At 39.0% G+C, this 12,819-nt stretch overlaps 1 protein-coding gene across 2 annotated transcripts in view; it reads left to right on the forward strand.

The window, feature by feature from the left end:
• The window catches only part of LOC144010084 (glutamate receptor ionotropic, kainate 2-like), a 98,134-nt gene that overhangs the window by 42,057 nt on the left and 43,258 nt on the right, over positions 1–12,819 (forward strand). For both annotated transcript variants that reach the window (XM_077510188.1, XM_077510189.1), the window contains exon 6: positions 3,088–3,261. In XM_077510188.1, the coding sequence (XP_077366314.1) occupies positions 3,088–3,261 (174 nt within the window). The remainder of the gene's footprint in view (positions 1–3,087; positions 3,262–12,819) is intronic.

A 12,819-nucleotide genomic window follows, 5' to 3' on the forward strand; every position in this document is an offset into this window, starting at 1 on the left:
TAGACCTCAGAGCCCTACTGGGTTTCTATTCAATTAGCAGTTCTTTCATGTATACGGGAATTAAACCAGGGGTGTCAAACAAACGGCTCGCGGGCCAGATCGGGCCCGCAAAGGGGTTTGATCCGGCCCGCGAGATGATCTTGTAAAAAAAACAAATAATAATAAAATAAAATAAAATAAAAAAAATAAAATAAAAGAGTAATGTCAGCCCAATTAACTCATTCACTCCCAGCCATTTTCACAGAAGCAATCCCGTCCGCTCCCGGCTGTTTTACTGAATTTTGACTGATTTTGCAAGGCCCACACAATATTGTGTTCAATTGCTATAAAAGCATGAAACCTACCAAAAGAAAGATTAAAGTCTCTTCTTTCATCAGGAAAAAAAAAAGTATGTTTCTGTTTCTGTTTTGCAGCAATTAGCATTAGAGGAGAGCTAAGTTTCATCAGTTTTCACAAATCTATTTAAAATTGTAAGTAATTGAGCTTTTTTTTCTAGATGGCTCTGGTTGATCTCCTTTGGTCTGCTGCCACCTGCTGGCCGTTTGTGTAATAACTACCGTTTCTGCAACCGTTCTTTGCAGTTGAGAGGCTGCATCAAAGAATTCTCTATGCTCTAGCATAAAAAAAACAACATATAAATACGTCTTTGGGACACTTAAAACATAAATAAAATAGTATTTACATGTTATTGGGAGCAAATGAGTTAAACAGACAGCCAAAATCAAAGCAAATAAATTCGTAATTTCACAAGCAATCCTTAGATGAGAAATGCAACTTATACACGGAATTGACATGGATGCCATTATTTTATCCACAACTTAAAAGTTACAGTTTGTTGAAAAAAAATATAAACAGACCAACATTAATCAACCATAAACACATGGATTAACGTTCTATAACTTCATTAACTGTGCCACACATTGCGTTCTGGGAACGATATATATGTAGATATATCACACCTGGAACTCATACGGGCAAAATGTTGCCGTGTTACATTTGCATTTGTGTTATTTTTTGGTAACAATATAAAGTATTTACAGTTGAGTCCGAAAAACTGTGTATAACTGACACCAATAGTTTTTAAGTTATATATTACCGGTCCGGCCCACTTGGTAATATATTTTCCTGCATGTGGCCCCTGAGCTAATATGAGATTGACACCCCTGAACTAAACCATTCAGTTATTTATAGTCCAGTAGCAGATCTTTGACCACTTTTTGGTCATGTTATGTCAGTGGTGCATTTTCACCCCATTTGACACACTTGCTCTAATTGCCTTTGGAATTCGAGCGCATCTTGCATATATGTAATCAGAGCAATGTTGGCTTTCTGCCCATGCCTCAATCTCCACTGGTGGATTTAACAGGAAGACAAAGAAGATGAAGCCATTGACAGCAGATGTGGTTTATATATAGAAACTGAAATTATTCCAATCCCGTCGTATTTTGCCCATGAAAGAACACAAGAACACTACTTCCTTCCACCACATACTTGTTTTGATGTGACATAACCAGAAACTCCCCACAGCCAAACCAGTTGGCAGATTGCCAGTAAGTGCTGCACAGGCTTAGCCAAGTTTGCCCCAAAAACGGTTTCATTACTTTATTCATGTAAAGTAGGACGGACAAGGAGAAGTGTTTGATTAACAGGAGCTGTCAAAATATTTCAGTAGCTTGACTAATGTGTACATGTAAATGTACTTAGCAAGACTCCACCGCAGTCTACAAAGCAAGATTCATTAAGGGGGAAGTCAACCCAAAAATTTCCTTTACAATGTTATGTTCCATGCGCCCCCACTCTAAATCTCACTATTTTCAGCGTAGTGGTAAAAAATATATATAATCATTAGTGTTGTTCCGATACCGTTTTTTGGCTGCCGATACCGATACCGATACCCAGCTTTGCAGTATCGGCCGATACCGATACCATACCGATACTTAAGTTTTTTTTGTTTTTTTTTTCTCAACATGAATAAGCTGTCCCGCCGTTGGTCTAGAGCATTCAAAGACCAATAGGATATCTTAGATCGGCATGCAGTGAACATGTCACATATCAGTGAATGTCGTGCACCAGTAAGACATAAGATGCTGCATCCAAAATCCTATATTAGCGTTGGAATTAATGGTATCGTCATGTTACTTGTGAGTAGTCACCGATACCACTGCTTTTATGCAGTATCGGCACCTCTGCCGATACCAGTATCGGTATCGGAACAACACTAATAATCATACAACTATGGAAAATTGGGGCTTTATTTTTGAATAATATACCTTTTGTTCTTCAAAATAATAATAATAATAATAATAATAATTCATGCAGGGATGTCAAATTTGTGATGATATGTCACAATCATATCAGAGCTTTTAAATGGCTCAAAGCTAAGGAAGACTAATTGTTTTATTATATTTGTTTTACTGGCGTGAGATACCGAGATGATAGTTTATTGCAAATTATTTTGTGAATCCCCAAGCTATGAATCGTGTATCCCCAGGGGGATGCCATTTTGCTAGCCACTTCAGTAATGCATGCTTGGATGAGCTTAATGTGAACGAACTCGTGAAATTAATTTGAGTTCTGCATACACATGCCAACTTTTAATATAGCGGCATATTGGTCCCAATACTTTTGTCTACATTTTGTAAGTTATGTGTACAGTACGTCGACTTGGACTGCATGCTGCTTGTCCGGCGATTTTATCATCAGCCGTTGTGTCAGATTGAAGGCCAACGCTGCTGTATGTTGGTAGCCGGCCAAGGTAGCACGCTGCTTTCAGGTTCAGGCGGCAAACAGTGACTGTGGCGCTCCATTTCCGGCCGCTCTGTCAACAGTGCAGTGTCGGCTCCGAGTGCCAGAATGCAGGACAATTGGGTTGTCCTTCTACGTGTGTGTGATAAATGGCAGCACACCAAACGCCTACCTGTAACCTTGAAAGAATAGGAAGAAGAAAAAAAAAAAGCTACTGCCTCAGCGAGAGGTAACATAATAACGGAAAAACCTTCAACTGCACTTTCATGTTCTTAACTTTTGCTGTTATTGCATAAGTGCTCACATTTGCGCAAACTCGTGATGAAAGTTTTGTGCTTCCAGGACCTTTTCGCCCTGGACATGGAGCCGTACCGTTTCAGTGGAGTCAACATGACCGGCTTTCGCATCCTCAACACTGAAAACTCTCAGGTGTCGTCCATAATCGAAAAGTGGTCCATGGAGCGGCTACAAGCTCCGCCCAAACCGGACTCAGGCCTGTTGGATGGATTCATGACGGTACGTCAAAAGATTTTACTGTTGTTGATGTACTGTTGTTTGTGGATGCGTCCAAGGTTGGACGCATTTGTGGAAGTCAGTATCAGTTTTATTTGCCAAGTACACGTCCTTTAACTCATTCAGACCCAAAAACGTATAAATAAGTTTTTTCGTACTTTGTTCTTCACTCCCTTTGTTTGTTTTTTTATACTTTTTTTGTGCTTTTGATACAACTTCTGACATGAAGAGGTTGCTTAAAGCGATGAGTTATTACAAAAAAATGACCAGCAGGTGGCAGCAGAGTATAAAAGATCAGCCAGGGCCATGTTGCAAGAAGCTGTTTTTGCCAGTCTTTTCATCAGGTTTGTGAATCATGATGAAACCTAGCTATATTCTAATGCTAACTGCTGAAAAACTGAAACAGATACAAATATACTTTTTTTTTTCCTGATGAAAGGAGACTTGAATGCCTCTTTTGGAAGTTTACATGTCTTTACAGCAATAGAACAGAATATTCTGTGGACCTTGCAAAATCAGTCAAAATCCAGTGAAGCAGCCGACAGCGAAGGGGGTTGCTTCAGTAAAAATGGCTGGGGGTGAATGAGTGAAAGGGGGAGCACAGAATGAACCTGGAAAAAAAAAAACCTGCCCATACAACCACATAATGAAAGTCACAAGTGCACAGGGGGAAAAGGGAGTAGAGGGCACCGAACCAAGCGAGTAAAGAACAGATTGCGTCCGACCCTTAGTGACTCCACTGCTAAATTTCCGGCATCTATTTCTGCACATATTCATCAAGTTTGATGTTATGACGTGCGGTTTATGGAGTTTACGGTGTCTGATAATAGCGTGACGCTTCTCTGCAGGGAGCTTTGTGTTGGCGCTCATGGGTTTTAAATGCTCGGTAATGAGCTGGTGTGAATGGTAATAGGCATTTATCTGCCCTCCTGCTTCTCTCATCTCTCCTCTGGGAGCGGGGCCAAAATATGACAATCTGTCAATGTTCATGCAGAGACTGAGAGAGAGTTGGATGGAAAGGGAATGGGTGGGGGTAGTGGTGCGGGAGGAGGATGTAAATTATGCCCTTGTTTTTTTGGGATGCTATCCAAGAGTGCGTGGGATAAGGTGATTTGAAAGTGAAAAAGAGGATGCGGAGCTCGTCGGGAACAATCAAGGTCCCTCTCTTGGTGTTTGTTGTTGGAAACAGTCGATTTACTCCACCAGCCTTCAAAGCGCACACATCTTTCAACAGGTCTGGCCTTCATCTTGGCATATTTAAGATCTAGTATCAGAGATACAGCAATTACATTACATTGAAGACTGAACCAAGACGAACCTTAAAGGTCAAATCGCTGATTTCACGTTTTTTTTTTTTTTTTTGCCCTCAAGGAGAAATGGAAATCTATCTCTTCATACAGTATAGCATGCTTAATTAAGGCTATATTGAACTAGCGTTTTTATACCCTTACTTAACTAGTATTTAAATGCAATAAGGAAAGAAGCAGTGGAGTTGTGAAGGTTATCTTATCTTATCGTGTCCGACAGGAGCAGGGTGGCCAGCGAAGACAAAAAGTAATTGTTGGATGGAGGAATGGGATTCGGCGCACGTCCATCAGCTGCAAATGTGTTGACGAATATTTTTGTCAATGTCGAATTTCGTTCCCAGTCCGTCCTTACGGTCTTATGTTTTCTACTCAAGGCGTAGCCAAAGGAAGTGGAGAGGAAGGCTAAATATTTCTTCACGTTCTCATACAAAACGTGTTGTTAAACTTGAAATGTTTACATTCTGCACTTTTATTTGCGCGAAAACTGTTGTGATATTGTGAAACCCACAAAAAAAAAATCCAAAGAAAAAGCAAAACACACACTGGTGGAGTAAATGCTTCAGATGATCACTGAGCTAAAGTCTCAGAAGTTTTGTGGTGGTGTGATTTTTGTGGCATATTTGTCATCTTTTTTTTTTTTTTTCGGACTTTATGACCAGGAAACCAGTGTACACACATAGCGATTTTTAACATCTTAAACAACTGTTTCAATGGGAAATTAAAACAATTTGTGTATTTTTTTCTTGTAAATCAGGCAAACAAACAAAAAAAGTTCCTAATTTGTAGCCATTTTAGGTCATTGAGAAACATTAAAGCATTAAGGCATTATCATCATCTGTCCTTCCTTCCTTTCTTTAGTTTTTCCTCTGGTCTCTTGAGCTGTCCCTAATCTGTTGGAATTTAGAGGTTTCTGGGGTTGATGAAAGATTCTGGTTTTGTAACCCTGCAGGTGGTGTCTAGTTGGTGCTAGATTTTACTTTGCTTCATCTTTTTTTTCCTTTGATCCTTTCTCTGGTCTCTTGACCTTCTGAACTTCATGACTCTGGTGTGACTGCGGTTAAGATGAAGGGTATGGAATTTTTGTTAGGTTTCAGGTGAATGAATGACCACAACCTCACGCACAATCATGACATGTTGAATTGGTAAGACTGCTGACTGAACAATAAGCTCTCAAGAAAAGAAAAAAAAAAAGCATTAAAGTGAGCGCTTAACTGTTGCGGTGGCGATGAATAGTTCAGGTTGCATCTTGGCGTTTCTGGCAGTCGTCTCAGAAGATGACGATGAATGACGAATCTGCAAGTGCGTGAGCCACAAAACGATTTCTCCACCAACCATTGTGAGTTTCCTTCCCTACATGAACGTTGAACTGGTAAATTAGCGTTTGCTTGAATCATTTGTCAGGTTCTTTAGCACATGCCTCTGAAGACTATGGGCTCAGTGGGGCTCTTTTAAATAATCATAAGTCCAGAGGCTGACGATAGAGCGTTTCATTAGTGTGAACTATTTATAAATCCTGGCGCTCATCATGTATTTTATTCTTTAGAGTGTTTCCACCCTTTATAATGAGTGACTACAGAGATAAGAGCGTGAATATAAAAAGCTACTTTGAATGGTATAATAAATGCAGAGGATGGGTGAGGTTGGGGTGGCGGGGGGAGGACATGTAATAATCATGTTTTAAATTTTTTACTTTCTCATTTGTGTTACAAAGATTTGTATTATTATTTATTACATGTGTCCTGCGGCGCTGTGAAGCCAGCTTGGAGGGTATCGTTCAATTACAAGCCGGCGGAGCCTGCGGCAGCCGCAGCGTAACCTTTCACCCTTGTCCCTCCTGCCCCCAAGCCTTTTATTTCCTCTCCCTCGTGCCTTGTTCTTATTCTCTGCTTGGTGACCAAAAAAAAAAAAAAAAAAAAAAACTCGCCAGGCTCTGGGAGGCAGGCAACAGTTGTATAGGAGTGGTTGCCGGGGCAACCAGTGTCCGTGTCACCTTGTGATTTTTCGAGGATTGATTGACTTGAGGTTGATGGGCACGTGTGTTGCGTGTATGTCCCCCACTAGCTGACATTAATGCAGAGAGGTGTATAATCTCAGTGTTGTCTCAGGGAAGGGTGCATAATGAGAAGCCCTTCCTCGCCCCTGCAGCAATGAACAAGCCGCGCTGCTAAATTCTGTTTGGACCTAAGATACTGATTAGCCCGCTTCATTTGTGTGTGTGTTTTTTTTTAACACATATCCCGAGGGAGAAGCCAATCAAATGTGAATTAAACACCATTAAAGACCCACAAGCTGCGGACGGACGTATGGATGGATCTATTCTGATAATTATTTTTCTCGTCTGCCTATAATTGTTGCCTTTAGCTAATAAGATTTGTATTCTTTTTCCGCTGTTTTGGATCCTTCTAAATCCCCGTTCACTGAGCTCAGAACGTACTTGGATTTAATTGAAGGAGAGAAGGGGAAAAAAAAAAAAAAAAAAAACAGATTCCCAGATGTGCGCCTCGCCAAGGATTAAAGCCCAACCATTTTCTTCATCTGCATCATTGCACTTATGTCGGTTTCATTGAGCTATAATTACCCATCGGGCTCAGCGTTCTCCGGTGTCATCCGCACAATAGGAAATTCTGGTGTAATAGCTCGTTATAATGACTGGCTCATTAATTGAGATCAGTTATTTGAATAATAAATATGACATGATGGGGCTTTCTCCTGTGGGACGCTGTTAAACTAGAACGCTGGTAGATGGATCGTTGCGATGCTTAACACATTTGCTAAATTAATGTGGAAATGTGAGCGTATGTTCGGGAAGTACATTTTATGGCAGGTTGGTGTTGCTGTTTTTCCTGTTTTTCATGTGTAAAAACGCATTTTTGTAAATACATCACCATTAAAAAAATAATCTTCACTTTTGAGCAAAATTATTTTAACAATCAATTTTTTTGTCACTTGCAGTGGTTGATACTTAGAGTGGTTGACAATAAGGAGTGGGTGACTACCGATGTCAGTGATATTCAGGCTGAATTAGTTAGCACAAGTTAATATTTTGTCTTTTTTCACCTACAATACCTTTAAAAACACATTTTGCCTCTTGCTGTCGACTGAAAATGAGGTGCTCGGAGCTCAGGTACCGACCAATGACGGCTCAGTTGATTTCTGGGTTAGGTCATGTGACATTTGCAAACTGAGCCATGATTTGGTCGTTACCTGAGTTCCGAGCACCTGTGATGTCATTTTCAGTCAACAGCAAGTGGCAAAATCTTTTCTTAAAGGTATTAATTGTACATGAAAAAATAATGAAGCTATTAAATTAATTACAGACAAAATGTTAACTTCTTACAGTTGAAAAATGTAAAAAAAAAAAAAAAAAAAAAGTCAATTAATAAAAGCCTTCTAAAGGTCACTTCCTATTGAAATCAGGCCACTTCCTGTTGATTCCAGACCACTTCCACTTCATGTTGAAAGCAGGTCACTTCCTGTTGATATTAGACCACTTCCAGGTCACCTCATGTTGAATTCAGGTCACTTCCTGTTGATATTAGACCACTTCCCGGTCACCTCATGTTGAAATTAGGTCACTTCCTGCTGATATTAGACCACTTCCAGGTCACCTCATGTTGAAAACAGGTCACTTCCTGTTGATATTAGACCACGTCCAGGTCACCTCAAGTTGAAAACAGGTCACTTCCTGTTGATATTAGACCACGTCCAGGTCACCTCATGTTGAATTCAGGTCACTTCCTGTTGATATTAGACCACGTCCAGGTCACCTCATGTTGAATTCAGGTCACTTCCTGTTGATATTAGACCACGTCCAGGTCACCTCAAGTTGAAAACAGGTCACTTCCTGTTGATATTAGACCACGTCCAGGTCACCTCATGTTGAATTCAGGTCACTTCCTGTTGATATTAGACCACGTCCAGGTCACCTCATGTTGAATTCAGGTCACTTCCTGTTGATATTAGACCACTTCCAGGTCACCTCATTTGAATTCAGGTCACTTCCTGTTGATATTAGACCACTTCCAGGTCACCTCATTTGAATTCAGGTCACTTCCTGTTGATATTAGACCACTTCCAGGCCACCTCATGTTGAATTCAGGTCACTTCCTGTTGAAATCCAGTCCACTTCCGGGTCATATCCTTAAGCGATTAATCGTGATTAATCAGAATTATAAGATGTGATTAATCTGATTTAAAAAAATTAATTGTTTGACAGCTCTAATATCAAAGTTACTAAAGGTCTCAGAACTCTGTATCGGTTGTATCGGTCTGAAAAATATAAGTGGTATCTAACATCCGTATTTCTAATATATCGGTTAACTCGTTTGGTTCCACGAGGGTCAAAATATTACAAACCATATTGGCAGGTGTAGATATCAATGCAAGTTCCTGGACAGCAGTCAGGGGCTCGAAGTGTTTCAAAGAGCTAGCAGACATGCAAAATCTGGTTGTTTCAAGTATGGATTGCACGTAATACAAGGAAATCACGCCGTTTCCAGCCAAGAGGATTTTTAGTAAACACAATTTCCATGTAGTCATGCATCTTCCCCCCTCGCTCGTTGTTAAAGGCTGTGTGTGCCTCCATAGGAAACAAATTGCTTCCTGCTTACAAGGGATCGTCGGGAAATGATGCATGCACTCATGATGTCCCATTGCACCAAGTGTGCTACATACATTCATTTCCCCACCCGCTCCGATTGGACACTCGCTTCTTTCATGCTTGAGATGCATGCAGATTTATGTGTAATTAGCAGGGAGATGATTTTTTATTATTATTATTTGTTGAGGATTTCACAGCGCCATCATTTGCATTCCATGCGTGATCACTATTTGCAAAAACAATTTGTCAAAATAGGCCCCTTGATGTTATGCTGGAATATGGAGCATGCATGTATGTTTGCATAATGTGACTAACAACTGTGAATACTGTTGACTCTCAGATTATTATTATTATTATTATTATTATCCCATTTATTTATTTTTCTAGTATATTTACTAGGTATTTTCGATACCACTTTTTTTTTTAGACCGATTCTATGCCAGTACTCAACTTTTGAGTAGTTGCCAATACCGATACCAAGTACTAATACCACTGGTACTTTTAATATAGAAAATGACAGCTAGTTTTAAAGAAAGATACATCCCAATATAACATTCTTCCTTAAAATTGCATAAAATTAATGCCAATTTTCTCTTATTCTAATTTGTAGTTCCTGATGGTAAAATGGCCAGTATCGGCCCGATACCGATAACTGGTATCGGTACTCGCCCTTCCCTGATATTTTCAAATGGTATGTAAAGATTGTATAAAGTGGAGCAAATGTGTAAAAATGATGAATACACCAATTACCGTGCCGGTTATCGTCATCAATGCTTTTTTTTTTTTTTTTTTTTTTTTAAATCATATATATATATCCGCCAACTTTAAAAGAGATGCTGCTGACCCTGTAAACTCTCTGCCCCATCTGTTTTTGTTTGAAATGAAAACCAAGATAAGTGAAAATTTAACGTTGCAGTTTTTTTTTTTTACTTTATTTACCGTAGAAGATAAGATTGTGGTATTTACTCATTTAAATTTGCATTTAGCTCCATCAACTTTTTGTTATAAGTTTAAAACAAAAATGGCTCTTGTCTAGGATCTAAAAAAATTAATAAAAAATGTAAATAAACATACTCTTAAATACATTTCAATAAAATGAGGAACTGATATTCTATATATGACGCCGATATTTTTCCCTTGCAGTGAAGGTGAATATCATCTCCAAATATCGCTATCAGAATGCATTTGATGTCGTGCCTGATCTCTTAGCACGACCCTATTTATTATTTTGTGTTCATTCTAAAAGCCATTTACTGCCTCGTTCTTGTCATGATGATGGCGCAAACTGTGGAGATCTGCGCCCAATTGAGTGCTACTCTCGTTTTGTTTTGCTTTTGCTATAAAGTCCGACTCCATTTTGGCGCCGCTTGGATCTGACAATGACACCGCGCTCCCCCCGCGGCTCCATTCACACGACATGTCAAGCAAATCGTGGTCATCGGCGGGTGGTTGGCCCTTTCTGGTGCACCCCCCCCCCCCCCGGTCAGAACGACATATTCGGCAATTTTGCCCAAAATGAATCAATGCCGAAATAGGATTGCCTGAATATTAGATTCAGCATTTGTGGGATTTATTTTATTTGTTCAAAGCTTTTCCGCCTAAATTAAGTTTTACACAGCAGCGGGTGTGCTTGCGTGAAGCATCCACACCTAATATAATTCTGCTGCCATTAAGGAGCAGGGCTTGACTGACAGCTCAGCACTGTTATCAGTCTGCATATAAGCTTATCATATATTGCACGCTGTCAGCATGGCGAGCCTTATTCGGCAAAACGCTTCGGTAAATACTGCACACATCCCCCGTGTTAATTATTTACAGTTAGAATCATCTTTGTAAAGTATCAACAAAGTCAACTTTTTTTTTTCATTTTTTTATTTGCAGCCACACCGAAAATGATGTTGCTTTCATTTGTTGAGGTTAAGGTCGGTTCAGGACTGCGCTCTCAGTAGGCCAAGGAGAGAGGGAGGCTTTTTAAAGACAACGACTGTGGAGAGCAGACACTCGGTGCCCTGTGCCGGGCGCCACCAGCTGGGCTTGGCACAGCATCAACATCATTAGCGCCAATGCTCCCTTAGCCAATAGAAGCCTTTTTTTTTTTTTTTTTTTTTTTGGGAGGCAGGAAGACACAGTCTCGGGAAGATTGCCTTGCGTCCTGGTGGTTTATATAATAGTCGCCGTCGTCTGAAAGCCACAATATGCAACCCAATCGTCTTGAAATAACAGCTTCAGAGTCATTTAGTTATTACCATACTGTAGTGCCTTTCATCACTTACTTTAGTTATGATTCAGAATAAGTACAACTTTTCAATTTCACATAATACGTAGATCAAAAGAGTTACTTATTTTATTGCAAATAATGTAACTATGCCTGCGACGTATTGTGATAGACAGAACAATTAAATGCTCTTCCACTAGATGGCAGAATTAACCTCTATAACAGTGGTGTCCAAACTACAGCCCGGGGGCCATTTGCGGCCCGCCGTCCATTTTTCAGTGGCCCGCCACATACGCTAAAAAAGGCATTTGACTCAGTTCAAATTAAAAATAAAAATAAAATAAAAAATGTTTGGAGATGGTCAAAGTAAGAACGGAGGGTATCTAAAAACTGGTGCCATTAAAGGTTATTTTAGTTAACTAAAACTAAAATTCAAAAAACAATATTTTTACCGAAATAAAATAAAAATGAAAATGCTTTTTAAAAAATGAAAACCAACTGAAACTACATTTTATGTTTACAAAACTAACTAAAACTAACTATAATTATAGCAAACATATCCTTCGTTTTAGTCTTTGGTAATTAATTGAATGCATGAGCCTTTGGGGATGATTTTAAATGTGATTTTTAGTAGATTTATTTTAATATATACCGGAATAATGACATTTGAAAGTATGTCACACAGAAGTGACGTCATCTAGCAGCAGCCAATAGAAAAGCATCTTCAGATGACGTTGCGCCCATAGCGTTTATTAAATATTGCGCACAAGTAATACGCATTTAAAATAAAAAAAGCTAATACTAATACTGAAACTAACAAATTAAACAAAAATTAAGCATTTTTTTTTAAAGAACTAAACTAATCAAAACTAACAGAACCACCCTGAAAACTAATAAAAATTAACTACAATGAAAAATTCCAAAACTATAATAACCCTACTGCCATATTACAAATAAATTGGTTTATATACTGTAGCATTTTTCTAAATATGCAAAAGCACAAATAAATTATTTCTCTTCACAACATTATGTGGCCCTTGCGTCCTTCTGATTTTCTGTATGTGGCCCTCAAATGAAAAAGTTTGGACACCCCTGCTCTATAACTTCCGGAATAAGGATGTTTGAAAGTGTGTCACATAGAAGTGACGTCATCTAGCAGCAGCCAATAGAAAAGCACCTTCAGATGATGTCACTCCTAGGCTACGATTGTACGTGCTTGACTTTTGGCTCCAATGGCCAATTAACTCATCTGAAATGCAACGCTAGGTAAAAAATATGTTACTTTTTTCATTTTACCATGGTGTTTATTTAAATATTGCTTACAAGTAAAACACTTTTTTTTTAAACAAAAACTAAAAACTAACTAAAACTAAGCATTTTTTTTAAAACTAAAACTAATGAAAACTAACAGAAGGACCCTGTAAACTAATTAAAAACTA

The sequence above is a fragment of the Festucalex cinctus genome, chromosome 21 (assembly GCF_051991245.1).
Source record: "Festucalex cinctus isolate MCC-2025b chromosome 21, RoL_Fcin_1.0, whole genome shotgun sequence".
Lineage (NCBI taxonomy): Eukaryota > Metazoa > Chordata > Actinopteri > Syngnathiformes > Syngnathidae > Festucalex > Festucalex cinctus.